The sequence below is a fragment of the Gopherus evgoodei genome, chromosome 8, assembly GCF_007399415.2.
Source record: "Gopherus evgoodei ecotype Sinaloan lineage chromosome 8, rGopEvg1_v1.p, whole genome shotgun sequence".
NCBI classification, from domain to species: Eukaryota; Metazoa; Chordata; order Testudines; family Testudinidae; genus Gopherus; species Gopherus evgoodei.
Genome location: NC_044329.1, coordinates 7,401,840 through 7,421,291, shown reverse-complemented (window position 1 = coordinate 7,421,291; position 19,452 = coordinate 7,401,840). Strand labels below are relative to the sequence as shown.

The window sequence follows — 19,452 nt, the reverse complement described above, 5'->3', positions numbered from 1 at the left end:
AAGAGAAACCTCCTGCCCCATGATTGGCTGAGAACTTTCTCAAGACGAATTGTTAAGTTTCTGTTATTTACCTCCTGAGAGATGAATCCTAAGGTGTAAAGGAATGTTGACCAATCAGATCACATATGCAATTTGGATATATGCAATTTACACATATGCACATATGCATAATGCAAATGATGCACTCTGATCGACTCTGCTGAATATAACCTGTGTTCCAGTAAGTGAATAATAGATTTTTCTGTGCATCTGACTTCCTTTCCCGTATATAACCTTATTTTTAAATGGGGAAAAAATCCCGATTGTCAGTTTATTCAGTAATGTGGAATTACAGACTGGCTGTTTTGAACAACAGAGAATGTAAATTATAATTCATATATTGACTTCTTGTTTTGGTGAATATCGAGATTTATTGTCCTTCAAGAAAACTATTAATTTAAGTTTCACTTTGACCAATATTTACTTTTCAGGTCAATACATCCTGAAGTCAATATGTTACAGACGTCACAGAAAGACTAAGTAACAAAGGTCATAGACTTGGTAGCCGAGCCAGGAACAGAACCCAGGAGTCCTGACTTCCAACCTCTTTTACACTAGTAGAACCACACCCTTGTGGGGGCTTCAAAGTGTAGTATGCACACCTTCTACGTTGGGTGATCATATTGTATCTATGTACATTTCATATGCTGGGAACCTTTTACTGATTCTGGTGCCCAAGCTACAGCTACATACCTCCTACAGGCTGTCTGGGGGCTCAAAGGCCTTTAACAGACCTCATTTGACCCATGTAGAGCCTATGTGTCTTGTACAAACTTTCAAAGGCCAATGAACACTTGACAGACCTTCAAGGGCCTTTGGGGACTTATGAATCTCTTGATATGCCTCTCACAAGCCATCTGATTCAGAGTATGACTCCATGCATCTATCATAGGCCCTGCAGGGTCCACAGGAGAAGAGTATCATGCCTTTCAGAAGGACATACAGTAGCAAAGTCATTGATTGATTAGATCACTATTATCAGTGTTAATCCACCCGTGAAATAAATACATATCAACTTTAAAAAAGAAGTGATAGTGACACTGGAGGCCTAGCATCTGAACTGCACTCTCTGGCTAACTTAGGACATGAGCTTCTTGTGAAAGACACCATATGCTTGTGGATGCATTATGCAATAAATCATTCTAATAACAAGGGCAAGTCCTGAAGTCCTTACTCCAGCTTTACTTAGGCAAAACTCTCACTAAAATCATTAAAGCTTTAGCCTGAGTAAAGATGAAGGACTTCAGGATTTGGTCAGATACTAAAGACTTTCTTCCTTTATGTAGTACTCACTCTGCAGGACACTGCTAAGCCCTATTCTCTTCTGTCCATGTCTCTGGAGACCTGGGCCACCAGTTATTTTGGTTATGTTGCTCTTCGTCATTGTACCATCTGCTGGATGAGATGCCTATCCCTTCCTGCAGCTGCTAGCTGCCACAGTGGAAGTGAGGCAAGCTTTTGACCATCAGCAAGGAAAAGGCTGTGGACCAGTGTAAATAGCAACACATCAGATGGGCACTACTACGCTGCTGGAATGTGGAAGGTTGGGTCATGTGGATTGTTCACATGATGTGTGTAAATTTATATAGGTGGGAATTAAACCATCCCAGTGGAAACACGACTATGCATAGTTATAATGAGCAGCACAGGCTTGCCTCTCTAGAGTAGGTGACAGTATAAGCAGTGCGTGAATAATTTGAAACCAGAAATGTACTCAATGCTTTGTGCTTATTTGTCTGCTCTCAGAATAGCCACAAAATGTGTAGTTTCCGAGGTGTTATTATTTGAATGGATCTGATGGTTTCAAAACATTGTTCTATGGAATGATCACAGTCTTCTGCAAGGACTCAATTCTTGAGCCCCGACATTTCAGATGTTTAGGTGGAATTGGCAAGGGAAGTCACATGGTATTGTTTCTAGTTCCCATTGGATGAGTATGCGTGTGACTTTGAAATTCACTTTACATGAACCTGCATGTCAGTGACACCTGAATGCACAAATGTTCATGGAAAGTGAATACAGAAAATATCTGAACCTAGCTGAAGTGAATTCATTTATCCAAGAATATGTGCACAGAAAATGGTCAGGTAACCCAAGGCCATGGCACTGAGTGCAGTATGGTGGTAACCTAGGCCCTGATCCTTCAGAGACTTTTCTACATGCTTAACGAGATGCACTGGTGATATTTCTACACTGCAACTGGGAGGTGTGACTGCAGTATCAAAGCTAGCTCAGGTATGTCTACACATACTGCAGTCACACCCCTCCTGATTGCACCGTAAACATAACATGAGAGTAACCCCACTGACGCCAACGGGACCACCCAGTGCATGAAGTTAAGCATGACTGGAAGTCTGCCCTAGATAGATTTATGCAGTGTTATAGCAGTGTCAATCCCAGGATATTCAAGAGACAAGGTTGGGGAGGCAATATCTTCTATTGGATCAACTTCTGTTGGTGAGAGAGACAAGCTTTCGGGCCACACAGAGTTCTTCCTCCGGTCTGGGAAAGGTACTGAGAGTGCCACAGCTAAATACAAGATCGAACAGATCGTTCGATCTTAGCACTACTTATGCTAAACTATCTGTTTGCTTTTGTATTTAGCTGTGACGCCCCCAAGGACCTTTCCCAGACCAGAGGAAGAGCTCCGTGTAGCTCGAAAGCTTGTCTCTCTCATCAACAGAAGTAGCTCCAATAAAAGATATTGTCTCACCCACCTTGTCTCTCTAGGTAGCTTTGTAATATTTGCCCAGCTCACACAGAATATATTGTTTGCTCAAATAAATGTGTTAGTCTCTAAGGGTATGTCTACACTAGGGGATTATTCCGATTTTACATAAACCGGTTTTGTAAAACAGATTGTATAAAGTCGAGTGCACGCGGTCACACTAAGCACATTAATTTGGCGGTGTGCGTCCATGGTCTGAGACTAGCGTCGATTTCTGGAGCGTTGCACTGTGGGTAGCTATCCCATAGCTCCCGCAGTTTCCCCAGCCCCTTAGAATTCTGGGTTGAGATCCCAGTGCCTGATGGGGCAAAAATCATTGTCGTGGGTTGTTCTGGGTAAATGTCGTCACTCATTCCTTCCTTTGGGAAAGCAACGGAAGACAATCATTTCGCGCCCTTTTTCCCTGGATTGCCCTGGCAGACGCCATAGCATGGCAACCATGGAGCCTGTTTTGCCTTTTGTCACTGTCACCGTATGTGTACTGAATCCTGCTGACAGAGGCGGTACTGCAGTGCTACACAGCAGCATTCATTTGCCTTTGCATGGTAGCAGAGACGGTTATCAGTCGTTCTGTACTGTCTGCTGTGCCATTGTAAATAGGCAATGAGATGACTGTTATCTGTAGTTCTGTACTGTCTGCTGCTGTCCTGGGTGCCCCCGGCTGAGTCAGCCGGGGGTGCAAAGACAAAAATGGGAATGACTCCCCGGGTCATTCCCTCTTTTATGTTGTATCTAAAAATTGAGTCAGTCCTGCCTAGAATATGGGGCAAGTGTACTAGAGAAGCAGAGAGCACAGCTGCTCCGTGTCAGATCCCACAGAAATGATGAGCTGCATGCCATTCTAGGGGGTGCCCCTGCAACAACCCCACCCATTCCTTCCCTGCTCCCCCAACCCTCCTAGGCTACTGTGGCAGTGTCCCCCCATTTGTGTGATGAAGTAATAAAGAATGCAGGAATAAGAAACGCTGACTTGTTAGTGAGATAAAATGAGGGGGAGGCAGCCTCCAGCTGCTATTAGTCCAGGCAGGACATTAAGCGGTGCGGGGAAGAGGAGCCCAGCATCCTGCTGCTATGATAGTCCAGGCAGGACATTAAGCGGTGCGGGGAAGAGGAGCCCAGCATCCTGCTGCTATGATAGTCCAGGCAGTACAGAATCTTTTCTTTACACCAGTAAGGGAGGGGGCTGATGGAGCTCAGCCCCCGTGGCTATGATGAAGATGGTTACCAGCTGTTCTGTCCCATCTACTGGGAATGACCAGGAATCATTCCTATTTTCACCCAAGTGCCCCCAGCCAGCCTCACCTGAGGCCAGCCAGGAGCACTCACGGGCTGATGACAACGACGGATATCAGTCATATTGTACCATCTGCCACCATGGAGGGAAGGGGAGCGGATACTGCTCTTCACTGCTGCAGCATCGCTTCTACCAGCAGCATTCAGTAGACATAGGGTGACATTGAAAAAAGTCAAGAAACAATTTTTTTCCCTTTTCTTTCATGGAGGGGAGGGGGTAAATTGACGAGCTATACCCTGAACCACCCTGGACAATATGTTTGAACCTACAGGCACTGGGAACTCAGCCAATAATGCAAATGCTTTCAGAGACTGCTGTGGACTGTGGGATAGCTGGAGTCCTCAGTACCCCCTCCCTCCCTCCATGACGGTCCATTTGAGTCTCTGGCTTCCCGTTACGCTTGTCACACAGCGCTGTGCTGTGGACTCTGTATCATAGCCTGGAGATTTTTTTCAAATGCTTTGTCATTTCGTCTTCTGTAACGGAGCTCTGATAGAACAGATTTGTCTCCCCATACAGCAATCAGATCCAGTATCTCCCGTACGGTCCATGCTGGAGCTCTTTTTGGATTTGGGACTGCATTGCCACCCGTGCTGATCAGAGCTCCACACTGGGCAAACAGGAAATGAAATTCAAAAGTTCGCGGGGCTTTTCCTGTCTACCCGGCCAGCGCATCCGAGTTCAGATTGCTGTCCAGAGCGGTCACAGTGGTGCACTGTGGGATACTGCGCGGAGGCCAATACCGTCGCTTTGCGGCCACACTAACCCTAATCCGATATGGTAATACCGATTTCAGGGCTACTCCCCTTGTCGGGGAGGAGTACAGAAACCGGTTTAAAGAGCCCTTTATATCAATATAAAGGGCCTCGTTGTGTGGACGGGTACAGCGTTAAATCGGTTTAACGTTGCTAAAATCGGTTTAAACGCATAGTATAGACCAGGCCTAAGGTGCTACAAGGACTCTTGTTCTTTTTGCAGATACAGACTAACATGGCTGCTACTCTCAGGGCTGGTGCAAGGATGTTTCGCGCTCTAGGCAAGACTTCCACCTTGTGCCTCCCCGAGGCACCCCCCCCGCGGCAGCTCCAGCCTGCGCCCTGAGGTGCCCCCCTTGCAGCAACTCCCCACCCCCAACCTCCGCCCTGAGGCACCCCCCCTCGCCCCAGCTCACCCCTGCTTGTGCACGAGCACCCTGAGCACGCCGTGGCTGCTTCACTTCTCCTGCCTCTCAGGCTTGTGGCACCTAAGCTGATTGGCGCTGCAAACCTGGGAGGTGGGAGAAGTGAAGCAGCCATGACGTGCTTGGGGAGGAGGTGGGGCAGGGGTGAGCTGGGGTGGGGAGTTCCCCTGCGTGCTGCCCCCCTCCCCCCTTACTTGCTGCAGGCGGCCCTCCCCGTGCCCCTCTGCCCCAGCTCCCTCCACTTAAATGCCAACAGCGACTGGGGAGGCCAAAGATCCGGCCGCTGTAGTCGCTGCTGAAGAAAATGGCGCCTCCCAAATCCCAGCACCCTAGGCGACCGCCTAGCTTGCCTAAATGGTTGCACCAGCCCTGGCTACTTTGAAACCTATTACAAGTAGAGTGCTAGTCCCCTGGATTCTATCTCCACTGCACAGCTTATGAAATCAAAGTTGTCAAAATTATACCACTCTGTGGAAACCGTCGGGCCATCCCACTGTGCAATGCAGAACAGGCCACGCCTTGCCTTGCCCAGCTCCACAAAAGTATTTGTGACCAACCTACAAAAAGGTAAAGCCACGTGGACTATGGGAAGGCTCCTCAGGGCCTAGTGGCTGAGGAGAGCATCCAAAATCAGTAGGAAAATAACTTGACTGCTTCCTATTGCATCACCTGCTGGTCCTGATTCTGACTGCAGTTATACCAATGTGAAGCCAGAGTCTTCCACTGACTTAAATATAGTGGAACTGAGAGCATTAATCTTGTCAATGTTATTAGGCCATTTATATTGCTTGGTGTTTGCCCTTCAAAAAAACCTCTCGTCCCATTGTTTCTCTTTATAATATATCAGTTATGATGAAAAAAGGATAAATATCTCCATAGTATGAGAGAATCTTAATGGTATCCCAAAATGCAGGATAAAAAGCAAGAGGTACAATGTTTTCACCCTACGTTGTGGCACTTTGTTGTTTATGGGATGATTCACATGAGCACGTACATTGTAGCGGGATATAATACGAATATTTCGTTAGTCTCTGAACCAGTGAGATGCATCTTTCACCAGGAGAGGATGGGGAAGAGATGAGACACATGGTGGATGTTCCCCTTGATATGATTCTCTGCTTGACTGGCTGATCTTTGTGTAGACAAGGCACATCTGTGTCTAGGTGCGGGGGCTTGTATGTGCATTGAGTGAGGGAAGTGTAGAGAGTACACCTGCAGGTGTGTGTGTTGTTTCATAGCTCCCTGGTGCACAGCCCTGCCCTTCCATCCCTCTCTCTCCACCCAGCAAACACGCCCTGTGTTACCATGCCACATCAGTGTTATCACTGGCCTTGCTGTCACATCATCACAATTAGCAATTGCAAAGGTCTGCCCAGCCCTGGATCTCAGCCAGGAGGTTTTACTCCAGGCTCTCCGCTCTCCCCCGCCCGTAGTCTCCTATCCATCAGCCAGCTTGGACGCCTGCATCAATGCTCCACAGAAAGACGTCATTGCTTCTCGCCCTTGAATGCCTTGTAAACAGAATCTGGTGTGTTTCAGGCACAAACAAGCATGTGTGCAAAGGGAGGGGCTGAAAATGCCCTCTCCCCCCACACCCAGAGGCAGCATTTATAAAATAGCCAATGAAAACATGGCGCAAGGGGGCAACCCAAATTGCTCTCTTCGCCCATCCTGGATAGAATGAAAGCTGCCTGTTCCCTGTGTGCTGCCCATCATAAAGGGGTCCCTGAGCTGTTATCAGGCAGTGACAGTTTCCGCCATCAGATTCCTCCTGTCCGTCAGGAAAGCTAAATAAGGAACATCGCTCAGGCGGCTGCAGGAAGAGGGGAAATGCAGGACATCCGGCCCAGCTGCCAATTTTTCCTTTCCCATGAACCACTGCTGACCTCCACCAGCAAGAACCTGGACACCAAGCCTGGCATCAGGACCACTCATCTTCACTTAACCCTTGGCCAATCCAAGCGCAATGGGCATCTCAGACCTGCTGCCACATTCCTTGGCTTAACTCCGTGAGGGATGGCGTGTTTGTGTGCAAGGCACTATGTTGCTTGGTTTAGCACCGCCATGGGAGCTGGACACCAACACAGCTTGATGCCAACACACTGGCTGACCTTCACTCAGTGAACTGGAATCTCACCGTGCAAAAATGTAACCCTTCAGCACCTGCAAGCTGTGGATTTGCGCAGCTAGAAATCAGAACAGTGTCTTCTACACTTGTGCAAGTCATTAGCTACTTTAACTCTTTAGAGGCAGCTTTGCCGCTTCTTGTTTGCATTAAGATTGCACATAAATCCCATGATATTAGTTGAGTCTATTCCATTTTCAAGCTACCGGGACCAGACTACGTCTTTCCAGAAGCTGATCTGAGTTCTCACCAGCGTGAGGGTTGCTGCTATAGGAAGGTAAAACCCACCCCCTGCAGTTACTGCTCTACTAATGCTCCAGCATAAAGCCCAGGAGGCTCAGATGTGTCTATGATATGGTTTCTGTCTAGTCCTTCTCATAAACATCACCATGGATGGTTACGGCTTTTGACCAATCAATCAGACAGCATATTTTCATCACAAAATAGGCAACTAGTTCACAGTGCAGAGGTAGAAGAGAACAAAGATTAACAGTATTATTATTACCATAACACAGAAGGGGGAACAGAGCAAGAGCCAGAATCAGAGGTGATTTTAAGTGTCTACATCTGGTCTGATCCAGGCCTTCTCGTGTTGCCCTCATCTGTATGTTACACCAACTTGGATTCGTTCTAGACTCCCTTAGAGTCATGTCTATTTATCCACATGCGACTTGCATCCTAGCTCACACTTCGCTTCTGAACTGGCCCTGCTAAGCCTAGGCACGAACACAGGAATCTGAGCTGGGGTAAGTCACCCCCCAGGGGTCAGGAGAGAGGAGCGCTGCAAGAAAAGCAACCAAGCTGAGAGTAAGAAGGTGTACATGAAAGGATAGTCAGCTGCTTTAGGTTCTTCAGCATGTAGATTTCTTCAGTTTAGTCTCCCTGAATGAAATCATGGGTCCACTGAAGTCAATGGGAGTTTTGCCATGGACGTTAGCAGGGCCAGGATTTCACCTACTTCTATATCACATATGTGTCACCTCTGAATTTAGCCCTGAGCATTAAGTGACTTGCCCAAGGCCACAGAGCAAATGTGTGGTGAAGCCAGGCTCCGATCTCAGGAGTTCCTGCCTCCCAGCCCCCTTGATCTCTCGGATTCCCATTTCCAGTAAGGCTCGTTATGTTGCTCTAACAATGAGACGCTGCAAATGAGCAACAACACTTTACGCTGAAATCATCATAACAGTTTTGACCACTGAGGAAACACACTCCTGGGAGTAATCTAACCCTCCACATTAACAACTTGAAATAAGCAACAAAGGTCTGGGATAGCCAGAGGCAATAAAACCCTGGGATTAATTTAACCAGTCGCTAGATGCCAGTGCAGCTGCAGCTGTATTTCTTTGCTCATAAAGGAGATATTATGATTCCAGATAAGAGCCCAGAGAAAACTTAGGCTCTCGTCCCAACGAGCAGACAGTGCTGTGAAGCTTGCAAACTCCACGTGTACGGCTGTCTTCTGCTAAACACTACGACAGATGCTACCGTCCCTGGGTGTTTGTGTGAAGGAACTGCTGCAGTCGATACCTTCTGCATGGCCTGTGTGCTGCTTCCATCACAACAAGTCTTCGGACTGGATCCTCCCACCCCTCTGGTGACATCGGTGGACATTTTCGAAAGAGGCCTAGGAGCTGGGCATTGGGCAGCTAGTTCTCCTAGGCAGCTTTTGACAATCTCACTCAAAAAAGTCGGAGACTAAATGAAATGAGGTGTGGAAAGTTCCTCTTCAGTAGGACCGAGATGTAAGAGCAACCTCACATCTACTGGCCCGGGCTGTCAGGTTCTCCCTGCCCACAGATTCCTATTGTTGATCATAGTGGACACCCCATGTAGGGTCACCCCAGTAAGTGAGCTCAAACTGTGCTACTCCCTTATCATTGGGTTGTTACTGTCAGCTTTCTCATGCTGTAGGAGTACCCAGCAGCTGGCTCGCTCTGTAGGGTTCCCTCCTCAACACTGGGATCGTAGGATTCCCTCAGCCTTGGGTTCTCGTTGGGTTTCCTTATCACTGGGATTTAACGTAGGATTCCTCCAGTAGTGGGGACGTGCCGTAGGGTTCCTGTCATTGGGCAGTGACTATAGAGTCCCCCAGCAATGGGTGCAGTCTCCGGTCACAGAAAAGACTCCAAACTCTTAAACAACTGACAGAGGAATGGCAGGTAAAACAGGGGTTCTCAATCTTTTTCTTTCTGAGGACCCCCCAACATGCTATAAAAACTCCATGGCCCACTTCTGCCACAACTGTTTTTCTGCATATAAAAGCCAGGACCAGCGTTAAGGGGTAGCAAGCAGGACATCTGCCCAGGGCCCCACACCACAGGTAGCCCCATGAAGCTAAGTTGCTTAGGTTTCAGCTTCAGCCCTGGAGCTCAGGACCCCAGGCTTCAGCCTCATGAAGTGGGACGTCGGCTTTCTGCCCTGGGCCCCAGCAAGTCTAATGCCAGCCTTGCTTGGTGGAGCCCCTGAAACCTGCTAACGGCCCCCCAGCGGGGCCCTGACCACTGGTTGAGAACCACTGTCATAAAACACCCATTTGGAAGCTTCCCCTCTGAACTGTGTCTGGGTGAGAAGCCTGGGGAGCAGACACTCCACTTGTAATGGCTGTACTCCCCAAGCTACAGTGAACAAAGAGAGCAGGATGGGCCTTGGAGAAAAGCTCTGTCCTCAGCCCCTGCAGGCAGAGCTGTGATCTCAGGGTTAGGAGAAGTCTGCAAGGGGTACTTCACCCAGAAGCGGCTTTGCAAAGGAACACTTAATTCTGAGCATGATCATTCTCCCAGATCCCTGCAAAGCATCCTCTGGTGAAAGGCTGCATTCCCCTCCTTGACGCCCATCCACAGCCCGCACCATACTCTCTGTAAAGTTCCTTCTGCAATGGGCTCTTAACTCCAGTGTAACAGCCAGCTTCATTAGGACATCACCTCTTGTTGTGGTTACCATGGAAGTCAATTCTCCCTTTTCTTCTGCAAGAAATTCCTGCCGGGAGCTGTAAAACCACAAGCTTTCTCCCCTGTCACTTCCGTTAAAACAGGGACACCTGTATCTTCCCATGCCAAGGAGGTCAGAAGTGGAAAATGTAAAACTAACAGGGAGATATTCTAACCCCCTGAGCTGTGATCTCATGTCCTAAGCGGAGCCAAGCTTGGTCAGCATGTGGATGGGAGACCTCCAAGAAAAACCTAAGCGGTGCTGGCGACCCGCTAGATGGCTCTTCCCTATAAGCTGGTATTATCCTACGCCGGTAGGGGGCATGCTGCTGCAGGTGCGGCCTTCAGATGAGATGTACAAATCAAGGTCCACAAGCGTTAAAAATCTTGGGGCGGTTTTCGCAGGAGTGCGGGTGTTTGCTCTGGTATTCTGGCCACATCCCAGCTAGGTAATGCCATTAGCTCATCAGAAATGCTCTCCCCTTTTGAAATGAATTATGTAGTGTTGGAGTGCACGGTATAAAGCCTGCCCCCTTCCCCTCCACAGGGGGCTGCACTGCAGTGAGGTGATGTGATCTCCATATCATTTTCAAGACCCAAGGCACATCTCTACCCTTATGTCCTCTACTACTGCTCTCATACTTCCCTGCTCCACCTAGCCTGGTCTCCTCAGTGCTCCCTTTGTAGCCTTCTTCCCTGCCTCCCTTATGCTTGGAATGCCTTCCTTCATCTTGAGTGCACTGCTGGCACTCACCACGTAGTTAATTAAAGAAGAGTTAACAAATCCGTGTCTAAACGTTGCACCTTAGGGTTGCAAGTTCTTGGCTCTTTGCATGAAGAACGTTATACAAATGGCTGGTATTATTACTAACAATAAATAAGTCTGGATGTAGCTGCTTCACGCACAAGATGCTAGTGGTGCAACCATCTCTCCGCCACACTCATGCCAAGGCTGGAGCCGTCAGAGCTGTATTGCCATCGCATGCAGACAAAGGGATGACTGAGTGCTCTTGGAATCTGGGTCAGGGACTTTGGTCAAAGTGAATAACTCCGTTCCTGCACATGTGTCCTGGCCATCAGTGGGATGGTCAGATGCTTACATCCTAACGTTAAGAAGAGAATCCCTAAAATTGAATCAGCTGGCCAGACTGTCCTGTCCAGGAACTCCTCTCCTACAACTCAAGTGGCTGCCCAGGTAGACCTTCCCCACAGAAGTCAGTAGGATGGTCATGCTTTCAGACGTTCCACTCCCATGGAGCTTATTACACTGACCAGACCCACTCAGAACGGTGGAGCGACAGTCCTATGCAATTCCAGGCATGCAATATCCATTGCCAAAGGGAAATATGCTGCATTGACCCTGATGCTCTTTTTTGTGGCAGTTTAGATCAGTCCGTGTTGGATTTGCCGCCTTTTAACACTCAACCTGGCTTCTGATCCAAGAGAATGTTGCAGTGAGAAAGGAGAGTCTAGAAATCCTAATCCATGAATGCTGATTGTCATATACCCCCACCCCAGTACCTACTGCATTTACCAAATCATGTCAGTCAATCAGATAATTGGCCATGAGTGTGGGATATCAACCAGGATAGAACAGAATAGCTCTTGCATAAGTCCAAAGGGAGTGGTGTGCCCTCTTCAGGGTACACTCCAGTGTCTAGGAGGAGAAACCTCTGCATTTGCCCACAATTAGGAAGCGTATGATATTTGTCTAACGGGGGCTAATGTGATGAGGAGTTTGTGGACACTTCACATTGTTGTGCTCCACCCCAGGATACCCTTGGTCATAGGTAGAACTGAAAAATAAGCTGTATGTTCCTTGGTAAAGTCCCATGTTTCATATGCAGATTTCCCTGCTTCTTGGCAATAATATTTAGCCCTTTTTCAGCACCTGTTAGGTTCAAAATACTTTATAAACGTTAGTCAAAGCCACATATCACATGGGTCTTCATTGGGTCAGAAACTCATCTTACCAAAGCCCTCAGCACTGGGACAAGAGGAAAGAACTTGAGGAACAGCCATAAGATGCTTTACAAGATGCCACCAAAAGAGCTTTGCTGGAGCTCCAGCAGCAGCGCCACAAACGTCTGCTGACATATTGCAGCTGGGAAGCTCCATTCCAGCAGCAACAGCCCGATGGTTCTATGTCCCAGTACCAGCAACCCAGGGAGGGTGCAAGGATGTTTCGCGCCCCAGGTGAAACTTCCACCTTGCGCCCCCCCCAACCCCCCGAGCCCTGTGGCAGCTCTCCGCCCCCTGTTCTGCCCTGAAGTGCCCCACCCGCAGCAGCTGCCCCCCGGCCCGGGGAGCCGTGCAGCAGTTCCCCGCCCCAGCTCACCTCTGCCCCGCCTCCTCCCCGAGCACGCCGTCGCCGCTCCACTTCTCCTGCCTCCCAGGCTTGCGGCGCCAATCAGCTGTTTAGCGCCACAAGCCTGGGAGGGAGAGCAGCAGAGCGGGGCAGCGTGCTCAGGGGAGGAGGCGGAGCAGAGATGACCTGGGGCAGGGAGTTCCCCTGCGTGCTGCCCCCTCCCCCTTACTTGCTGCAAGCAGCCCTCCCCACGCCCCCTGGCCCCAGCTCCCTCCGTCTAAATGCTGACCACGACCAGGGTGGCTGGAGATCTGGCCACTGCTGCTGAAGGACCTGAAATGCCCCCCCCTGAAATGCTAGCACCCTAGGCGACCGCCTAATGGGTTGCACCGGCCATGCATCAATCTGATGTGCTCTAACCCAGCAACATTAGGCCCAGTACAAGCGTTCCTGGTAGCACACCCCAGCACAGGCTGCTCCCTGCATTGGTGAGGCACATTCCCTTCTACACTTCTTTCCTGCCCCTCATTTCAGAGTGCAAGTCAGACCCACAGGCCTGCCATTAGGGCTAACGTGGCAATGATGAGTCATGAAACCGAGGTTATTAAAAAAGGTTATTTATGATCCAGAAATCGATCCTCTCTCGTTTGAAGCTTCCTGCACTATTATTTACCTTGTGGTCTCGCTCTGATGTTACACTGTACATTTGAGCTGTAGCAATTTGTGTAATAAAGTCACTGGCCCAGCACCTACTTCACTATGGCAGTACCAGCCCAGAGCCGGCTCCATCCCCGTCGCCCCGTCCCAGGGCTCACTCCATCCCAATACCGCCAGCCCAGAGCCTGCTCCATCCCGGCTGCCCTGTCCCAGGGCTCAGTCTAGCCCGACACTGCCAGCCCAGAGCTGGCTCCATCCCAGCCGCCCCGTCCCTGGGGTCACTCCATCCCGACACCACCAGCCCAGAGCTTTCTCCATCCCAGCCGCCCCGTCCCAGGACTCACTCCATCCCAACACCGCCAGCCCAGAGCCAGCTCCATCCCAGCCGCCCCGTCCCAGGGCTCACTCCATCCCGACACCACCAGCCCAGAGCTGGCTCCATCCCGGTCGCCCCATCCCAGGGCTCACTCCATCCCGACACCGCCAGCCCAGAGCTGGCTCCATCCCAGCCGCCCCATCCTAGGGCTCACTCCATCCTGATACCACCAGCCCAGAGCCGGCTCCATCCCGGTCACCCCGTCCCAGGGCTCACTCCATCCTGATACCACCAGCCCAGAGCCTTCTCCATCCCAGCCGCCCCGTCCCAGGGCTCACTCCATCCCGACACCGCCAGCCCAGAGCTGGCTCCATCCTGGTCGCCCCATCCCAGGGCTCACTCCATCCCGACACCGCCAGCCCAGAGCTGGCTCCATCCCAGCCACCCCATCCTAGAGCTCACTCCATCCTGATACCACCAGCCCAGAGCCGGCTCCATCCCGGTCACCCTGACCCAGGGCTCACTTCATCCCAACACTGCCAGCCCAGAGCCAGCTCCATCCCAGCCGCCCCGTCCCAGGGCTCACTCTATCCCAACACCGCCAGCCCAGAGCCGGCTCCATCCCGGCCGCCCCGTCCCAGGGCTCACTCCATCCCAACATTGCCAGCCCAGAGCCTTCTCCATCCCAGCCGCCCCGTCCCAGGGCTCACTCCATCCCGACACTGTCGGCCCAGAGCCTGCTCCATCCCAGCTGCCCTGTCCCAGGGCTCAGTCTAGCCCGACACTGTCGGCCCAGAGCCGGCTCCATCCCGGCTGCCCTGTCCCAGGGCTCAGTCCAGCCCGACACCACCAGCCCAGAGCCTGCTCCATCCCAGCCGCCCCGTCCCAGGGCTCACTCCATCCCGATACCGCCAGCCCAGAGCCGGCTCCATCCCAGCTGCCCCGTCCCAGGGCTCACTCCATCCCGACACTGTCGGCCCAGAGCCTGCTCTGTCTGGCTCCAGATACCTGCTTGATCCCTGAAGTGCTGGCCCAGCACCACTCCATACTGGCAGCAGAGGCCCAGCATGTTTTGTTTCTAGATACACCCAACAATCGGGTGGGCTTTGCCCAGCACTCGGATATGGCTACGCTGGCCCAGAGCATTTCGCTGCTGGATGCCCCCACTGGGCTCACCACCATCACTCCAGCCCCTACTCCATTCTGGCTATGTGAGCTCACCGGGCATCATTCCTCCATGAACCCATAGGACCAGTCACACTGCCCGGGAGCATCCTCAGGGACAAGCAACCCAAGGTACTGTGAGAGGCTGTGCAGCCCTCGGCCTCTCGATAGGTTGGGTATCACTCTGACCTCGTACTCTGGCCACGGGACTCTCTGCCCAAACCACCCCTGCTGCCCCCCACAGAGTGCTGTTGGAAAGAGAAGTGATTCACAGCCCACCGAATTAGTGCCCAGTCTGTGGGAGACAAGCTCTGGCCCCCTGGGGAGGCTGCACTGGAAGGGGTCTCATAATGCGCTTACAGAGCATTTTTCCTCCGCAGAGCACAGCACAAACATAAACTAATTAATGAATGACACTAGCAAAAGTAAATAAACAAGCCATCAAACTGCTCCTCCCTCCCAATTCCCCAGCCCCAGAGCTCAAGGTGGACAGAAGACTCCTTTGCAAATGGGACTGGGGCTGTCCCCCGTGAGACAGCATGCCATGTTCCCATGCTGATCAGAGAGAGGGGTACAGATTAGCCATTGCTCCATAGCACTTGCCACATGCTTGCTGGAGGTGGGGGGCGTGTAGAATGGGGCATAACTTTTGAAGAGATCAGTGAAGTGAGAGACCCGCATCCCACAAGGGGGGCCAGCGCAGGACCCCAGGGATCAGCCATGGGAACGGCCTACCAGGTCCCACCCAGTCCATCAGCATGGGGGCTGTGCAATGTGTTCCTCCAGGTCCTAGTGCTCCAGGCTGGGGGGACATACCCCACGCAGCTGACCCATGGCTGGGTGCAGCCTGGCGTGGGGGGCAGCCTTCACGTAGGAGCGCCCTCTGCTGACAGGCCGAGGGACAGGCTCAGTCCCTCTTTGGGTTTGTATCAACTATCAAAGGTGGACCAGCTAAAAGCAAAGGTGTCCTTGGGTGGGGTGGCGGGGGCAGTGATGGGGAGCCAGGGGGTAGCAGATACCAGGGGGTGATGGGGAGTGGGGGGACCAGACAACAGGATGGTCTGAGACAGGATAGAACACGGAGGGTGATGGGGGGAGCAATGGGATGCGGGTTGGGGGGACAGAGAGCCAGGGGGATGATGGGGAGCAATTGGGGTGTCAGACTTCCAGGGGTGTGATGGGGAGAAGAGGGACAGATGCCGGAAGGGGAGGAGACCTGGTGTAGCAGACGCCAGGGGGGATGATGGGGATCGGGGCAGAGGGGTAGCAGACGCCAGAGGGGGGTGATGGGAGGTGTGGGGTAGAAGGCGCCAGGGGTATTGATGGGGAACGGGGCGGGGGTGATGCGGAGCGGGGGATAGAAGGCGCCGGGGGGGTGATGGGGGCGGGGGGGTAGCGGACGCCAGAAGGGGGGGTGATGGGGAGCAGGGGGTAGAAGGTGCCCGGAGGGGTGAGTGGGAGCGGGGCTGGGTAGAAGGCGCCGGTGGGGTGATGGAGGGTGGAGGGTGATGGGGAGCGGGGGGGGGTAGCGGACGCCGGGGGATGTGATGGGCAGCGGGGGGTAAAAGGTGCTGGGGGGTGATGCAGAGGGGGGTAGGAGGCACCGCGGGGATGATGGGGAGCGGGGTAGGAGGCGCCAGGGCGGTGATGGGGAGCGGGGAGTAGCGGACGCCAGGGGGCAGGGTGATGGGGAGCGGGGGGGGGGTAGAAGGCGCCGGGGGTAGGGGGTGATGGGGGGTGATAGGGAGCCGGGTAGGAGGCGCCGGGGGGTGTTGGGGGGGTGATGGGGAGCCGGGGGTAGAAGGTGCCGGGGGGTGATGGGGAGCCGGGAGTAGCGGACGCCGTGGGGGGGGTGATGGGGAGCGGGGAGTAGAAGGCGCCGGGGGGAGGGTGATGGAGAGCGAGGGGTAGCGGACGCCGGGGGGGAGGGTGATGGGGAGCGGGGGGTAGGAGGCGCTGGTGGGGTGATGAGGGGTGACAGGGAGCAGGGTAGGAGGCGCTGGGTGGTGATAGGGAGCGGGGTAGGAGGCGCTGGGGGGTGTTGGGGGGGTGATGGAGAGCGTGGCGTAGAAGGCGCTGGGGGGGGTGATGGGAGTTGATGGGGAGTGGGGTAGGAGGCGCCGGAGGGGTGATGGGGAGCTGGGGGTAGCGCACGCCGGGGGGGAGGGTGATGGGGAGCGGGGGGTAGCGGACGCCGGGGGGGGAGGGTGATGGGGAGCGGGGGGGTAGGAGGCGCAGGTGGGGTGATGGGGGGTGATAGGGAGCAGGGTAGGAGGCGCTGGGTGGTGATAGGGAGCGGGGTAGGAGGCGCAGGTGGGGTGATGGGGGGTGATAGGGAGCAGGGTAGGAGGCGCTGGGGGGTGTTGGGGGGTGATAGGGAGCAGGGTAGGAGGCGCCGGGTGGTGATAGGGAGCGGGGTAGGAGGCGCTGGTGGGCTGATGGGGGTTGATGGGGAGCGGGGTAGGAGGTGTCGGGGGATGTTGGGGGGATGATGGGGAGCGGGGGGTAGAAGGCGCTGGGGGGGTGATGGGGAGCGGGGGTAGAAGGCGCTGGGGGGGTGATGGGGAGCAGGGCAGGAGGCGCTGGGTGGTGACAGAGAGCGGGGTAGGAGGCGCTGGGGGATGTTGGGGGGGTGATGGGGAGCGGGGGGTAGAAGGCGCTGGGCGGTGATGGGGAGCGGGGGGTAGAAGGCGCTGGGGGTGGGGGGTGATAGGGAGCAGGGTAGGAGGCGCCGGAGGGTGTTGGGGGGATGATGGGGAGCGGGGGTAGAAGGCGCTGGGGGGGGGGGGGTGGGGAGCAGGGCAAGAGGCGCTGGGGGATGTTGGGGGGGTGATGGGGAGCGGGGCGTAGAAGGCGCTGGGGGGGTGATGGGGAGCGGGGTAGGAGGCGCCGGAGGGTGTTGGGGGGATGATGGGGAGCGGGGGTAGAAGGCGCTGGGGGGGTGATGGGGAGCAGGGCAGGAGGCGCTGGGTGGTGATAGGGAGCGGGGTAGGAGGCGCTGGGGGATGTTGGGGGGGTGATGGGGAGCGGGGCGTAGAAGGCGCTGGGTGGTGATAGGGAGCGGGGTAGGAGGCGCTGGGGGATGTTGGGGGGGGTGATGGGGAGCGGGGCGTAGAAGGCGCTGGGGGGGGTGATGGGGAGCGGGGTAGGAGGCGTCGGGGGGGTGATGGGGAGCGGGGGGGCAGGGCTCCCGGCTCATGCCCATTTACACAAGGAGCTGGGCGCCCCGAGCCGGCAGCAGCGCCCCAGGGCAGGGCCAAGTCCCGCGCCGGGCAGAAGTGCGGGGAGACGCTGGGTGCTGGGCGCGCTGGGCAGGGGGGAGTCCCGGCGCCGGCACCCGCTCCTCCGCCCTGCCCAGCCCGGAGCCCAGAGCATCCTCCGGCCCCGCAGCCCCCGGGTCCCCGCCCGCGCCCCGGGCTGCCCCGGCGCCTCACCTGCCTCCGAGACGATCCCGATCCAGAGCCAGAGGGACAAAGTGCAAACTCTCTTCATTTCCAGCGCTCCGTGCCGGGGGGCGTCGGGAAACGGCCGGGGCTGGAGGCGAGCCGGGAGCAGGGTCCCCTCTCCCCTGGCCCGGGCAGGTCCGCGCTGGCGGCGGGTTCAGGCGCAGAGCCCCGCGCTGAGCTGTGCAGCCGCCGGCTCGCAGCGCCCAGGAGAGGCTGGCCCCGTGCGCAGGCAAGGCTCGGGCCCCGCTTCCTTTTCCTTCCTCGGCTCCTGCCAGCGAGCCCCGCGCACTCCCACTGCACCGCTCCGCCCGCAGCCGGGGCCCGTGTGCGCGGGCCGGGGGGCGGGGGTGATGGGCAGAAGGGAGGGGAGGGGGTCCTAGGGCAGGGGAGGGGCAGGGAAGGGAAGGTCGGAGGTGATGGGCAGACGGGACAGGGGGTCAGAGGGGAGGGGCAGAGAAGGGTGCGGGTTATAGAAGGGAGGGGCAGGGTGGGGTTGATGGGCAGACCGGACAGGGGGTCAGAGGCGAGGGGGAGGATGGGGGAGATGGGCAGAAGGGAGAGGAAGGAAGAGGCAGGGTGAGATTGATGGGCAGAAGGAAGAGGGTGTCAGAGGGGAGGGGCAGAGAAGGGTGCGGGTTATAGACGGGAGGGGCAGGGTGGGGTTGATGGACAGAAGGGAGAGGGGTCAGAGGGGAGGAAAGGGGAGAGGAGGGGAGGGGCAGGCTGGGGGTGATAGGCAGAAGGGAGAGGGGGTCAGAGGGGAGGAAAGAGGAGAGGAGGGGAGGGGCAGGCTGGGTATGATAGGCAGAAGGGAGAGGGGGTCAGAGGGGAGGGGCAGAGAAGGGTGCGGGTTATAGAAGGGAGGGGTAGGGTGGGGTTGATGGACAGAAGGGAGAGGGGTCAGAGGGGAGGAAAGGAGAGAGGAGGGGAGGGGCAGGCTGGGGGTGATAGGCAGAAGGGAGAGGGGGTCAGAGGGGAGGAAAGGGGAGAGGAGGGGAGGGGCAGGCTGGGGGTGATAGGCAGAAGGGAGAGGGGGTCAGAGGGAGGGGCAGAGAAGGGTGCGGGTTATAGAAGGGAAGGGCAGGGTGGGGTAGATGGACAGAAGGGAGAGGGGGTCGCAGGGAAGGGGAGGGGCAGGGGGGTGATGGGTGGAATAGAAAGGGGGTCATGCAGGAGGGGAGGGACAGGGAAGGGAAGGGAAGGAGGGACCCACTGATGTTTTCACTATTTTTCTATCCATTCCTTCAAGGGCTGGCTGGGGCGGGAGG

The 19,452-nt window shown here is 54.7% G+C and overlaps 1 protein-coding gene across 2 annotated transcripts in view; it reads right to left on the bottom strand.

Moving 5' to 3' along the window:
- FLT4 (fms related tyrosine kinase 4) overlaps window positions 1–18,339 on the bottom strand; it is a 100,833-nt gene extending 82,494 nt beyond the window's left edge. For both annotated transcript variants that reach the window (XM_030573246.1, XM_030573247.1), the window contains exon 1: window positions 18,173–18,339. In XM_030573246.1, the coding sequence (XP_030429106.1) occupies window positions 18,173–18,230 (58 nt within the window). In that variant the 5' untranslated portion in view covers window positions 18,231–18,339. The remainder of the gene's footprint in view (window positions 1–18,172) is intronic.
- Window positions 18,340–19,452: the final 1,113 nt, after the last annotated feature.